Raw genomic sequence first — 14665 nt, forward strand, 5'->3', positions numbered from 1 at the left:
ATATAGCGCTTTTCTAGACACTCAAAGTCGCTTAAGTTAGTGATTAAATCAAGCGGCAGACAGAAGTCATTAAAGTCATTTATTCTTCCGAGGCACAGCAGATGTGTTGGCAGGATTAGAAGCTATCAGAATACATTCAGGGTGTGTATGAACACATGAAGTACACACAGACGCACACCCTGTCACCCTCCTAGTCAGGGATCACTGATTGCTCTTTGCTTGTAGACCCAAGAATCAAATGCAGTTAACATTGTGTGCTACCGTTTACAGCTTTGCCCGCGAACCACCATGGGGACGGTTCTCTAATACTGATAATGCAAAAAGGCTTGCTGGCACCGAAGCCGTCTCTCACACACTGTTGTTCTCAGACCAACAGGGTTGTGTAGAAGCCGTGCTCAAAGAGTCGTGCAGGATTACTGCCCCGACGCGTGGAGAAAGCTTTTACAAAACAAAATGCTGAATTGGAGCATCATTGGTTTTTTTTTACAGTTCTTTAGAGTTTTCTTTTTTTTGTTGAAGATTTGAGAAATAATTCTACTGTTAACATGAACCACAATTAGTACAAAAAAATGCAACAAAGGAGAAAATATTTTCTCTTTTTTTGGTAAAGATTTACATCAAAGAAGAAAATGATCTGTTTTGTTGGTAATGAGAATTTCATATAAGCCAGACCATTGGACGCCACTGTGTGAAAATGAAAGTCCAAACAAAGAACTAAACACACACTAATGGCAGGAACTCCATTAACTCTTATTGATGGAGATGAAAATGTCTAAACAAACCCTGGTTGTTGCTGTTCTTTACAGTTTAGTGAAAACTATTTGTTGAATATTAATCTCTTTTGAAATCAACAAAAATGTCACTGACAATCATGGATTTTTTTTTTCAAATCATACAATCACTTGTTTCATTTCACCATTTACCTGTAAATCGTGACACTGAATAAACTAGACAGCAAACCTGACGATGACTCCATCGTCAGTTAAGAACAAGAACAGGCATTATTAATAAAAGTATTCATGAAGAGAGCAGGGCTCATCAGCCCACCTATAGAGTGCCAAATAAGTGTATAAAGTATGCATTGTTTTTTTTTACCCATAAAACAAATAATCCCTGTATTTACAACGGAGAATAAAATAAATCACTGAAAAAAATTAGTTAAAAGTAAATGTCTTTACTTTAAAAGACGTATTTTTATCGTCATAATTTTCCTTTAGAAAATAGAAAAATCTTCATGCAAAAAATATATACCTGGGATTTGGATAAACTCTTGTAACACAACATACCAAAAATATATATTAAACACTGTCTTTGTTTAGCTTGTGTATTTCAGGGAGCTTGCTAGCAAAGCTGTGTTTCCTCTAATAAGAGTTTCTCATCTGATTTTATTTACCTTCTTACTACTCACTAAATCACAGAGGAATTCTGCAGGAGGTGGCAAGCCTGTCTATTTATAACGACGCCTCCTTAATCTGTTACACAAACTTTATCTCAATGCAGAGGTGTGTTAATATTTACCCGTGACAGTTTGTATTTATTACAAGTGTACTAACGAACTGTGATTTTCTTTTACTGTGACACTGCTGTCAGTCCATTACAATATGAAGAAGTGAAGCAGGAATTTCCAGCTTTACTTCTATCTCTCCCGTGCTGTTTCAAATGTCTTAAAGTTATTTACGCATACTGTCCCATAATCATGGACTGATTAAGATGTAATCTGCAGCCTCACAACAGTTTTGTGTCATCTCCGTACGGGCGTGTGCTGTCGTAAAAGGGATTGTCTGATTGGTTCAGATTTAGCACATCATAGTACCTTAATGAATATTGTCTTCAGGAGCAAAAATATTTGTTTCAGTCTTTAGCGTGTATTTAAATATTATTTTAAATAAAGAAAAACTAAAGTTCTCCTAGCCATTTGGTGGGGGCCAAGCTTTATTGGTACCAAGGAGTCTTGCGCACCCAGCGAAGAGTGAATCCTGCATCTGTGCGGATCTTGATGGAGGCTGCCTCTGCCTCCCGGACCGTCTCCTTCACTGACTGCATCAGATTCTGGGCATTATGGACCAACATATCTGTGGCCTGGACAGGGACAGGGATTAAAAGAAAACAGATAGGACAAAAATATATATAACTTGTGGAAGAAGCACTGAGATTCAAAAACTATTTTGAAAACTATAATATTAGATATTGTGCTAATATTAACCTTTTTTTTAATGCAATGGCATCCCTGTTCTTAAAATATTCCACAGTATCAATACAGTATACTGTACCGTATACTCACATTGGAAGTATTTATATCAGACATACAGAGAGAAACCGTTCAATCTTTACCTGCTCAGACTCTTCTTCGCTGATGTTTGTTCGTCCCAGCATGGTGGCTTTAACAGTAGACAGGATCTTCAGCTGAGTGCTGATGGTGGGGATTCGTTCACACACCTTTGAAAGGAGAACATGCCCAAGTTCTATTTTTATAGAGACCTTTTCAGTATTTGTATATATATATATTATAGTTTTTTTTACCTGTAGCAGATTTGTTCTGATGCGCCTGTCAGTGCACTGCTTGGCCACCTCCTTGGCCAGTCTTGTAACCTCATCCGAGGCCTTGGCGATGTCCTTTGCGCACTGAATCAGGGCACGTTTGTTGCCACTCCCGCCACGCACCAGCCGAGACATTTCTGCCATGAGCAGCGCCATCCTTTTGGCTGCTGCAATGATGTCGTTACCCTGTGAAGAGGGAGGAGAGGGGTGGAGGCGGAAGCAGGAAGAACTTTTAAGGTTACTAGACTTTGGATTAAATATGAAAATGCAGTATGGTAGTACTTAAAATAATCAAAATGTAGGATACTGATAACAGTGATGTTAAGCTCTGAGGTTAGAGACACGGGTGAATTTGAATTCCCAAAGCAAAGCAGGCACTAAGTTTAAAAGTCAATAACTGCATGCAGCGCCAGTTAACACAAATTCTTGATCCATCATGGTGGAATATAATTCAGAAATTTCTCTTCATCATTTTGGATGGAAACAATGTTGAGGTTCTCCCTTGCATCAGCGCCAACCTGAGGTTAGTACTTGTAAGCGACATCCAGAGTGATCAATACACCATGACAGCAAAGAAGCAGTGGCAGGTGATTGTAAACGATAGGCAGGCAAGCATCGTATTCTAACATCAAAACTACATCACCCAGAAGTCTTTTGAAACTGTCATCCATGACTGCAACAGGGATGAGAGCACGACAGGGAGCCTGGCTCCTCTTGTAAACCACTCTACCTACTCATGAGCATAAAGGCGGGACGTGTGAAGCCAGCGCCACCTTATCCGTGTGCTGCATCAAACACACCTGCCATTCCAAAAGTCCTCGACCTTTAGTGTATGACGTCAGCACAAACGGGTGTTAAACATGTCTGAGTGTGATGCAGCCACAGCCGGTTGGAGGTTTCCTCGGCAGCGGCAGGTGCAGAGCTCATCGTTTGTGCAGACTGTCGAGGGGCGCTTCGTTCGTCCTGCACGGCGTCCTGGCGTGATGCTTTTGTTTGTTTGCATGCGAAAATTGCGAACGTGAATGTGCGGGGTCACTATCTGACCCGCATCTGTTTGCGTGCGTGCACCCATATGTATGTGCGTGCGCAGACCTTGCTGGACCACTTGCGCGCCTCCTGGTGGAGAGACTGGGCAGCTGCCAGAATGGGTTGATTGACAGGCTGGTTGGAGGGCATCATCAGCAGTTCTGGCTCATAGTCATCCTCACCATCAGTAAACTCATCTTCATCATCTACCTCTCTCTCCTCTACTGCCTCCTCATCCTCAGGCTGGGTGGGTGGGTAGGAAGCAAGGAGGGGGGGTTGTTGGTGCAGGGAGGCACAAAAGGGGTTGGGAGGAGGAGGAAAAAAGGAGGAATGTGGGGAAGAAGGGGGAAGCCAGGGATGGCCGGAGGGAAGGGAGGATGGGAAAAAGGAGGCATTTAGTACAGCATGAGAGCACTGGATGGAAGAACAGAAGACAGGTAGGAGGAGGAGTAATTACAGGCGCTGCAAAGGAGCAAAGGAGAAGGGAGCTGAAGCTGCACACAAAGCAAAGATGGGAACAAAGGAAGAAGCTGGTTGGGCAGGCAGGATGCGGCGGGCTGGCCTTTACGCCACTCTTGCAGTGATCGAGTTGGCAGATTGTGAGCATTTGCATAACTGAAGACTTCCTGGTAGTGAATTCATGAGTCTATCTGGTCGCATGCTGGGAATGTGAGTTACAAGAGGTACTTTGTGCCGACTTTCCAAAGACGAGTTAAGCTAAGTTCATGTAAACTGCTGACATGGCTAAAAGGGGGAGAACGGCCATCAGCTCCATAAAGACAGTGAGAGGACTTTGATTATGCTTAAACCCAGACACACACATACAGAACACAGACACTCACTGGAGTAACAGTGAAAAGACTACAGAGATGGAAGAGAGGTTGGATCTACATCACACAAGATGTAAGTGTGTGCGCACGACCAGCTCACATGCAGCGCATGATCAGATCACTGGTTCCTTCTGAAACTGTGATCGAGCCACTGACCTCCACATTTCAAAGCAAGACCATGATTCAGAATATTCACTGAGCTCATGAGGGTATTTCATCACTGACCTGCTAACGTATTTAACCCATTTATGTGTGACATTATTACTATTATTATTATCATTTATTTATTTTAAATAATCCATATTCGATGGCGTGAATATCCATGTTTCTGCGGACCCACCTTGCTGGACCACTTGCGTGCCTCGTCGTGCAGTTGCCTAGCAGCCACCATCATGGGCTCGCTGAGCACCTCTCCAACCTTCTGCTCTGGGAACTCCTCATCCTTCTCCTCAGGGGGAGGGGGTCGAGGTGGGGGTACCTCGCCCTCTGGCAAGGGGGGCTTGGGTGGTGCCTGCTCATCACTCAGCTGAAGAAAATGCACCCAGATATGCATGTGCATAAGAATATAGATTTTTTTTAAACTATAACCTTTCCAGCTTAGTCATAAAAAATGATATTTAAAAAAAAATCTAAAAGGCTTTATCAGGCATCAGGCAGAAAAGCAGGATGGCTGTAGCAGGGTGAGATATTTTTTATTTTTTGTCAGTCTGAAGGTAGGCTGCTTGCCATTGTTATAAAGATCTTTGGCATCAATGTGGCCACGTGACATAAATGAGACCAGGAAGACTGGAAATGTTTTGGCTTTCCCCAAACCTGCATTTTTTTGCAGGGTCAAATTAGAACAAGGAAGTGGTGAGGCATTCTCAAGTCTGACTGTGAATAAGAGGAACTATGTCAAATATGTTAAACATGTTTGACTGTCCTTACATGGAGCTGGTCCAGGTCAGGTGGTGGAGGAGGGAAATCAGGTTCCTGAGGTTGGAAGGCTTCTCGGACTTTGCCGACTGCAGCCAAGATCCTCAGGCAGGAGTCCAAATAGGCTTTTTGCAGACCTGTTGGGGACAAGATGTAAAACAAACATGAAGGCAAAAAAAACCCGCCCCCAAACAAGCAGGTATTTGTGTAAGTTCTTCCTGCACCTTGATCTTGTATGTTCCCAGCCACTGCCTTAGCGTCCATCACCATGGGTGAGATGGTGTGCGAGAGGACATCTGAGGCGTGCTTCACGGTGTCTCTGAACCGTGGGTCTTCAGAGTTCTCCACTTCCCTCTTAGCCACCAACAGGACCCGATTAGCTCTTCTTGCTATGCTGGTAGCCCCGGCAACAAGCATTTGGGGCTGAACATTTGCCATGGCAACTCGGCATTTGTCGATGTCTTTCTTTATAGCCTCCTCGGAAGCATCCAACAGAGATCTGGTGTCGATAGCCTCGTCCACGAGGCCTGAGAGAGAGACAAACGCACAAATTAACATCTGAATATCAACTTCTGTTCGTGAAGATAACTTGGTTTATTCAAAGTTATACAATAATTGGTCAATAATGTTGAGAAAAGCCTCACTAGTGAGTTTTTCCACGTTGTCAATCCACTGGTTCTTCATGGTGTCAAAGTGCTCGTATGCTGCTTTATTTCCTGGATTCTTCAGCAGGATCCGAGCAGCAGAGGTCACCTGGACATTAACATATGGGACTGTGTGAGTCAGCGATGAGGTTCATTCATGTCTGCAAAAGGAACAGCAGAACAGACCTGTGGCGTGAGATCCCTGGCATGTTTTACAGCAGCGTGTATGCCCTCTACCGTGCACCTATTGCCGGTTCCCACTGCGGCAGCCTTCTCTGCGGTTGCCCCCAACCTGCCTGCGTGGGCTTCAAAGTTCCCTGCGCGCTCCTCAAAAACCTACAACAAACATCAACGGAGGAACAGTCGTCTGTTGGGCTCCAATTCATTACAAGCGCAGCATCTGGATGGAGCAGAATCACATGTCAGACTCTTTTTTTTTTTTTTTTACTTACTTCCTCCCTGTTGGGGGCATCAGGTGGAGCAGTTGCAGCTACAGCCAGCAGTTTGATCGGAGTGGTGGTGTCACTGAAAACATCAGATACTTCCTGGGTCATCACCCCCTGCATGTGCTGCCTCAGGTCCTGGTAGAGGCGAGGAGTGTCCTGTTAGTCCACTAGGTGGAGCTGTGCATCAATACTTGGATCACAGTTCCATGCGCTTGTCTTAGATAAAGTATAAAATGTTTTTTCTTCCATTCCTGCTAATGGACCATGGCATAACGCCATTCGTATATCTCTACCACTTAACCAGGAAATATTTGGAAAGTCTTTTACTTACAATATAAAGTAGCCCGAGTTTCCATAACGCTTGACTGCAGCGCATAAGCCTGTGCGGATAATAGTGTGTATTCATGAGAGCACTGGACTACCTTAAGGCTGTCCTGCAGCTGTGCAGCAGTAGCTCGTGCATGAGGAGCCTCAGCCTCACCCCTACCAGCCATGTCAGCCAGAGACGCTGTAAGAGCCTCCGTTCGATCACAGCGCCCAATCATATCCTGTCGATAAGGGCCTAGCAAGCCCACTGCAAGCCTCCTCCCTTCGCCAACCATCCCCCTGATTGCTGCCTGACCTGGGAAAGATAAAAGGCAGAAGGGATTATCCCGTCTGGATTCCCTATATATCTTTGGTCCCTGGTAAAAAACAAAAAAAACAAAAACAAGATTGATCCATGAAGAAATAAAGAACTATAATTCATGCATGCCCTTATTTAGACATGGGGCATAAATAATACATGGCAGTGAAAATGCCTCATGTGTCATCAGTATGACAAGCCATTTTTGTGTACAGGCTGACCCCAAAAGGTTTCTATGCACTAATTATATGATTTATATTGAGTGCTAGCTATAAAAAGCATGGAGTAGTGAGGTACCTGTGTTCCACTGCAGTATCTCACATTCTGCTCCCAAAGGGAAGCATGTGACAAAAGACGAAACAATAAAATCACAAAAAAACAGGAAGACAGCAATGTGTGTCAATCAAAGCATCAAATACAGAACAATACTGCGTAAATCAAGTCTGTCAGTCAGTGATTCATGCAGGATGCCTCACTGTGGGCAGGTCAGAACAAAGCACAGTCATTTAGTTCTATTTTCTACCACAGTCAGACATGGCAATAATGGACACTGATTGTGTCATTTCCTCCTATACCCAATCGGCTCGTGAAATGATTTATTTTTGTTCCCAGTTGCGCTCACCTATTCCTCTGTCATCCACTCCAGGGTTGTTCGCCCAGCGGAGGGCCTGCTCCATCTTTCCCTCCAAGGTGACGGCAGGCTTGGCTGGTCTCATGTTGGCCACGGCCCGGTTGGTTTTGGACTGCAGAGTCAGCAGCGCCGCTCCAATCTGCTTTGCCAAAGCACGGGCCTCTGGGCTGTTGCCTTTACCCCTGAGACAGTAACACGGAGAGGATATGAGGCGTAGAGTTTTGTCAATACACACACGTCAATATACCTTTCAAATCAGATCCCTCTTTGATGCCACATTAGAGGGAAATACCACCCAAACGTAAAGACAAATGGATTCCGTTACTGGATGGGACTTGGATCAAGACCAGGTTTCAGGGTCAGGCTTAGGATAATAATTATGGATGGAAATATATACACAGTAGTTTAATTACAATTAATAAATATAAGGCCAGAAGAGTAGAACATTATTAAATACTTCATATAAATATACAAGAACCCTCATTTTTCCAAGGAATTAAAAGATAGGATCCTTAGAATGTCCTTGCACATTCACATTCTCCTCCTTTTAAAGAACAGATCTGTTTCTATATTGATTTGGGTAGCAGCTGACTTATTCCGTTTACTTCTCATTTTCATCTCTGCTTGTGTTTTATGGTCAGTGCATGCACCTGAAGTCGAGTCACTCCTCCGTGATTCGCTGAATTACTGTCAATTTAGTAAATCGTCTCGCCTAAATCAAACCACCTTGCAAACAGTCAACATCGAATATGAAACAGAGTCCCATGAAGCTTTAAATGGTGGTATTTTCCTCCAACATTTACTAAAGTTTGTTCTTCAAATGCTCACCAACCCTCTATACCATGACCCCCCCCCCATCACCCCACATTTAAACAATTATAAACCTTATTGTAGGACTGACGCCAAGGGTCGAAAGGCAACAACATATTTTCCAGGCAGGCAAATTAAACCATCTATTGGCAGCATGAGGTTGTAGTTTGAGCCTACAAAAAGAGGGTCTAAGGATTACATAAAGTACTGAAGAGCATCAGTGCTGATTTATGTGCTGGAGGTGGGACAGCATACTGTTTACGCAGCTCCACAAGTCTGGCAGTGAGGCCTGCGATCTCAGCGATGGAACGCAGGATGTCATCCCGCTCCTTTGGGTCGTCACACAGATCAGCGATGCGTTTGGCTTCTGCTAGTAGCGCTCTGATATTCTCCTCCCCTTCAGGACCGCCGTTTGGATCCGCCAGCCAGGCCTAAAAAAAAAAAAATATGCATGCATCTGGATTAGGTAATCTGATCAAACAGGAAGTCCAAATCTCCGCAGCTGCACCGCAACATATAGTGTTGAGGACAGGAAAAGATTTGTAAAGATTTAAGTATCAAATTGTTACTCTTATCCACAGTAGCTCTGCAATATTGACAGAAACAGGATGAATACATTTCAGAGGGGAAGCACGATTTATTGGGGGAGAGGGCTAATTCAGATTGCTGTGCTATTATTGTTTTATCTGACCTGTGCAGCATCCAGCCTTCTGGCAATGGCTTGCTTGGCATTGATTAGCGCCTCCAACCTGCGAGCAGCACTGTCCACTTTGCCAAATAACAAATCTAAGCCCTGTGAGCACTGGGCTGCACGCTGCACACACCCTGGGGTCGGGCCCTGGCCTCTGTCATCAGAGAAAAAAAGACTCACAGCTGACGCATGGTGGGAAAAATACACTACACTTCCATCCTAACTCTTTTCTCATGCAAATGAAGTACCTGGCTCTTAAATCTCCAATCTGGTCTGTCATTTGTCCCAGAGCTTTCGCAGTAGCCAGTATGTCTTTCCTCTCTTTCCCAGCACACAGCTCTCCAACCTTGCCAGCTTCATCCAGAATGACTCGCAGGGCAACCTCACCGGGGTCCCCTTGGGGGAGAAGGGCATGCCACGGGATCACACTATAGGGATACCGTCTAAAAATCTGATTGGTTCGTCAGAAAGCAGAAAGAATCCTGTTACCTGGTTGTCCGTGAGGGTCTTTGAGCCACCCTTTAGCTTGTGCCATCTTTGACTCAATCAAAGCCAGAGATCTCTTCAAGGCCTCCATATCCTGCGGGTAGGAGAAAACACAGCATTGTGTGTCTGTTTAGTCCATCCCTTCATTCTTTATACTTCACACATGCCCGTCTCATCTTGACTGTGTAAATATTAATATTTTTTTTATCAATTTATTTAAAAATATATATATATTTTTACAAATATTTTAATATGGAATTTAAAATTTAAAAAATGGTCACAAATTACAGGCTGTGAGGTCGTTATATAAATTACAGCACCAGTGGATCAGGATTTAGGTAGGGTCAATACGGGGATGACCCAATAGAGGGTATGCACTGACATTATTCCCCCCCCTGAACAAAATAAACTCATCTTATTAAAATAGTCCATTGACATAATGTCAGGAATTGTTTCCTGATATTTATATGTAATGGGTCTTAATGTCGGGGAAACACATGGAACCAAAGCACAAACGTGTTTGTATGCAGTAGCCTTGAGGTTTGCAGTTGTGCTCATGGTGAGGGTACATGATGACACACTGTGTACCCAATTGACATATCTCACATCATTAGGATAATTATATGAAGCTGAGAATGTCGGGCCAACCTACAGTGAGCTCCCTGAGGATTTGCTATTCTCAGATGATCGACAGATCCGCATTTCAGAGCCTGGAATACAGTTTTTTTTTCTTCTGTTTGACAGTCTGAAAAAAGATTGCTCAGATTTTTCACAATTACATGACAGCTCCTCTTCTAGAGTTCTGTTTCTTAGATGAACGGCAATGCTGCCGCTCAGTGTGTTTAATCGCAGCAACGTCGGCGTACTGTAGCCTCAAGAGAAAACGCTCTATGAGAAAAATACTCATCACCGTTTTTCTTTAAAAGGAAACATCCCAGAAATTTGTGGCGTAATCTTTATCACCATTATTTTTATTTATAGGCATATATAACTGGAGTGTGTGACGGTTACAAAAACATTAGCCACTAATTAAGAAATGGTTAACAGCTATTAGTGGTAGTACAGCCAAACCTAACTATTTAATTGTGGGCAACCGGTAAGTTAATTTTATTTTTGTTAAGTGGGACCTACAGAAGAATCAAAATCAATTTCCAGCTCAGAGGAAAAACCAACAGCTTAAGTGGAGCCATTCAATAGAGCCCATCTATTATGGATGTGTCTGGACACCAACCAGCGTATTGCTATAGTTCATGTTTTAAGAGGAGGGTTGTTGTGTTCCCGGGGTTCCACCGCACACTGACAGTAAGTGGCCGTCACTGCTTATACACAGAATATGTTCACGGCAAACACACACAAACACACACAGACGGGTCTTTGTCTGAGGTAGCTCTGTAGCAGAGAAACATGCAGGATTACGAGTTAGACCTGAACCTTACCGGTAAGTGAACTCATGGCACACAAATGTCACTCTGATGCGCCAGGACAGGATATTCTGCCCCCCCCCGGCCCCCCAAAACATCTGTATGTGCTGCTGACAGCGTTAAATAGTCCCACTACTGACAACAGTTACTGCTAACAAGCTATTTAGCTGAGACACTTAAATAACTGCCATCTGTTTGAGGCCATTTGATTCAAATTGACCTCTGGAGACAAACAGATGCACATCCATAAAGTGATGAAGTACGTGTGCTCAACATCCTGTACATTAGCTGATGGTCAGCGAATTAAAACACATCATACGTTTGCTCTTTAGTTCCAGCATGACAGATGCATAAGCATGAGGACGTGATTCTCCTTCATCTCTTTCCCACACGCACACACACACACATACACATGCTTGAGACTGCAGAGGGAGGGAGGGGGGGTGTGGGGTGGAGAGAAACAGGCTTACCTTCTACAGGGAGGAAAAGAATGGAAGAGGAAGGTAAAAAAAGAAAAAGAAACAACCAGGCGTTATGCTACCGAGCAAAAAGAAAAGTGGATACAGAAAGTAAAGAGTGAATTTTTCTTGGGATGCTCTCTTCAAAATAGGGGGGAGGGGGGGGTGTGAGTAGCTATGTGTGTGTGTGTGTGCAAGCAAAAGGTGATTGCTTTTCGTTGCTTTTGGAGGGTTCAAGGTGTGAAATGAGGACTCAAATGTGCAGCACAGATCATACCTTGTTCGCCCAGGCGTCTTCATCCCACGTGGTGAGCTGCAGAACTCGGATGATCTCACTGATCTCGGTGCTCATCTTCTCAAAGGTGAACCTTCTGTTCCTCTCTGCCTCTTCCACGCCAGCACCTCTGCTGCTCTTGGTTGTGACAAAGATCTTTACAGCTGAGGACGAAGAACGCAGGTTATAAAAGAGCAAATATTCATCTATTCAGGCGATATATATATTAGTTCAGGTCACGACACGACAGCACAAAAGGTGAGTCTGAACCAAAATGAGATCTAGTTACTGTATTGTATTAAATAAACCAAAGAATGAAATAAAGACGCTAAAAAATGTCCTTAAAGCTGAGGGGAATTAAGCTGAGTACTAACAGCGAACGCATTCATCCATATTTGTGTGATCAACTATTGATCACATCCACTGTTGTTTTGTTTATGAAGAGATTTCTGTTTGAATTAAAATAAAACATTTCATTTGTCCTGTATTATCCATAGAACTGGAAAGCGACGGCGCAGAATGATTTTTCTCAACCGCTCAGAAGCAATCCTTTTATAACGAATACAATTATTTTGAATCATCTGGAACTCAAAGAACTTCAAATGAAAGACATGACAACAGACAATTGACATGCTTGCTAACGCATCCTCAGGCATCTTCTTCTTCTTCACTGGTGCACTATGCAGTATGAGAGCCATGCAGCCAGACCCACATCCCCAGCATCTAATAGCTTTAATTATCAGCGTTGCTATAACAACTAATGAATGTTCAGTGGCCTGCACACACACACAGTCGTTCATACACACCAGATATCAGAACAGGCAGCAGCTCCTTGACGGTGTTCATGGAGTTCACCAGCATCTGCCTGTGTTCTTGGTGCGTCAGCTCCTGCTGCCTCTCATCAATCATCTTCGACATTTTGGTCATCCCTGAGGAAATAATAATGCTGTGAAAGTAAGGGGTGAAATCAAACTATCCTGCAGGAGAATGGAGTTGGAAGCTTGTGTTGTGTTGGGGGGGGGGGGGGGGGCGGGGGGGTTACACAGTTTTACCTATGCTCCGACAATCAGCGCATCCTCAAGTGTATTCGCCAGCTGAGTGCTTCCAACACATCCAAACAGATTATTACCTCACGAATGACTGATGTCGTTCAATGAAAGCATCAGTCGAGTGTGGGGGAACCTTGGCTTCAGATTTCCTCTGGCTCATTATGCCGCCGTCCACTGACAACACAAGTGACCTTCGGCCTTGGATGATAAATAGCCTGTTTATTGTGCCACTTTCCTGCCAATGAAAAGCCTCTGGTCCTGAATCACTGCATCTTTGTGTCAAAGGAGTGTTTGGTTAATTCGTTTTTTTCCCATCAGAACAGATGTTTAAACCCAGAAATAATAAACCAAGTTCAAATGCAAGGTTCAGGATTTGGGGATGGTCTTCACAAAGTGTCAATTTCATCAATACCAAATGCTGCCAAGCATCTGTGATATTCCTGCTGGTCTAAAATATTAAGACCACGGTCATCACCTGGGAAGAGTTTTAATTTAATAAATTTAATTGTTCTTAGGACTCCAGTTCAATTAATTTTTTAGATTAGCAGCATTTATGTAAAGTTGGAAGGGGAAAAAAAGTCTACAACAAACTAATTATTTCATTAGAAATTAGTCAGTTCATTATTTGCTTTACCAATTATATGATTTGGTCAATAAATTGTTGAAAATTTTAAGGAATATCGGTGGATCTTTTTCATTGAAAAAGAATGCAAGAATGTAAGAAAGCAGGACTTTAACTTGTGGGGAGGGGATGTTCAGCCTCGTGGGAGGTTGTAAATGTAAAATTGTAGCTAATATGTTATTTAAAACATACAAAAACAAGATTATGTATCCAATGTAACCCTCAAATATTACAATTTTATATGGAATAAAAAATGTTTTTAATGTAAATGTCTACCACACATTTGCATTAATACATTTTAATTGGAGCTCTTTGCACGATAGCCTTGACAGACAGAAAGACAGTCAGACAGACAGACAGGCAGGCAGCTCCTGCTGACCTGGTCCCAGGTTCTTGGTGTAAGTGATGAGGTCCTCCATGGTCTCCACCACTTCAGCCACCGCCAGGTACTCGAGGATTCCTTTGCACACGCGGATTATTTTACGCACCTGACACACAAACAGACAAAACCAGATGTGGAACAAACACAAAGTGAAACATCGGCTGATATTTGTGATTAGAGACAAATTGATTGGGTGCACAAGCTTTTTTAGACAGTGTTGAAGTTTCTCTGTTCTTTGTGCTGTGTGTGTGTGTGTGTGTGTGTGTGTGTGTAGACTGTACAGTCTTATGAGGTGCGTCTTGTGACTGACTCTCTCTTTTAAAATGAGGCTAGTGATGAGACATCATGAGCATCGTCATATGACTTTAAGGCACTGCCATCACATATCCAACACAAACAAACACACGCACCCACACGCACACAAACACACACACCCTGAGTTATGACAGAGGAAAGTCATTTGATCTCACTTATTAGATCAGGCCTCATTTGAGACTCCATTACGGAGTCGATGCTGAGTTCCTCCTTCCTCAGTTCTTCTATATAAAGCTTTACTTCCTTGAAAGATGCCACACCTCTGAAGTAAGAGTGATTCATAGGTCACACACACACACACACATTTAGAGAGGAAAACACAAGTAACACACACCTCAGCTTCATCAAACGTAAGGAGCAAGTCGGACGTTCCGGACAGTATCCCTCTGGATCCATCGATCAGGTAATCTCGAGCAGGAACAGAATATGGATCGGCCTTTAGCATCTGAGACGCCTGGACGAGCTTCGAGCAGGAGTTCTCCACTCTGAGAGAACGCAGTTG

At 43.4% G+C, this 14665-nt stretch overlaps 1 protein-coding gene across 1 annotated transcript; it reads right to left on the reverse strand.

Annotated features, from left to right (window-relative positions):
* Positions 1–65: 65 nt before the first annotated feature.
* On the reverse strand, positions 66–14650 carry LOC137912972 (vinculin-like; the record flags this gene model as incomplete). Its single annotated transcript, XM_068757101.1, has 21 exons — positions 66–2079; positions 2332–2436; positions 2521–2724; positions 3631–3807; positions 4735–4920; positions 5322–5446; positions 5534–5836; positions 5954–6062; positions 6140–6289; positions 6406–6534; positions 6822–7021; positions 7322–7348; positions 7647–7837; positions 8721–8896; positions 9157–9310; positions 9405–9552; positions 9646–9736; positions 11799–11959; positions 12602–12724; positions 13846–13954; positions 14498–14650. Coding segments are annotated over 21 exons (3168 nt in total), but the record flags the coding sequence as incomplete, so codon positions are not given.
* Positions 14651–14665: the final 15 nt, after the last annotated feature.

The sequence above is a fragment of the Brachionichthys hirsutus genome, unplaced genomic scaffold (assembly GCF_040956055.1).
Source record: "Brachionichthys hirsutus isolate HB-005 unplaced genomic scaffold, CSIRO-AGI_Bhir_v1 contig_796, whole genome shotgun sequence".
Taxonomy (NCBI): Eukaryota; Metazoa; Chordata; class Actinopteri; order Lophiiformes; family Brachionichthyidae; genus Brachionichthys; species Brachionichthys hirsutus.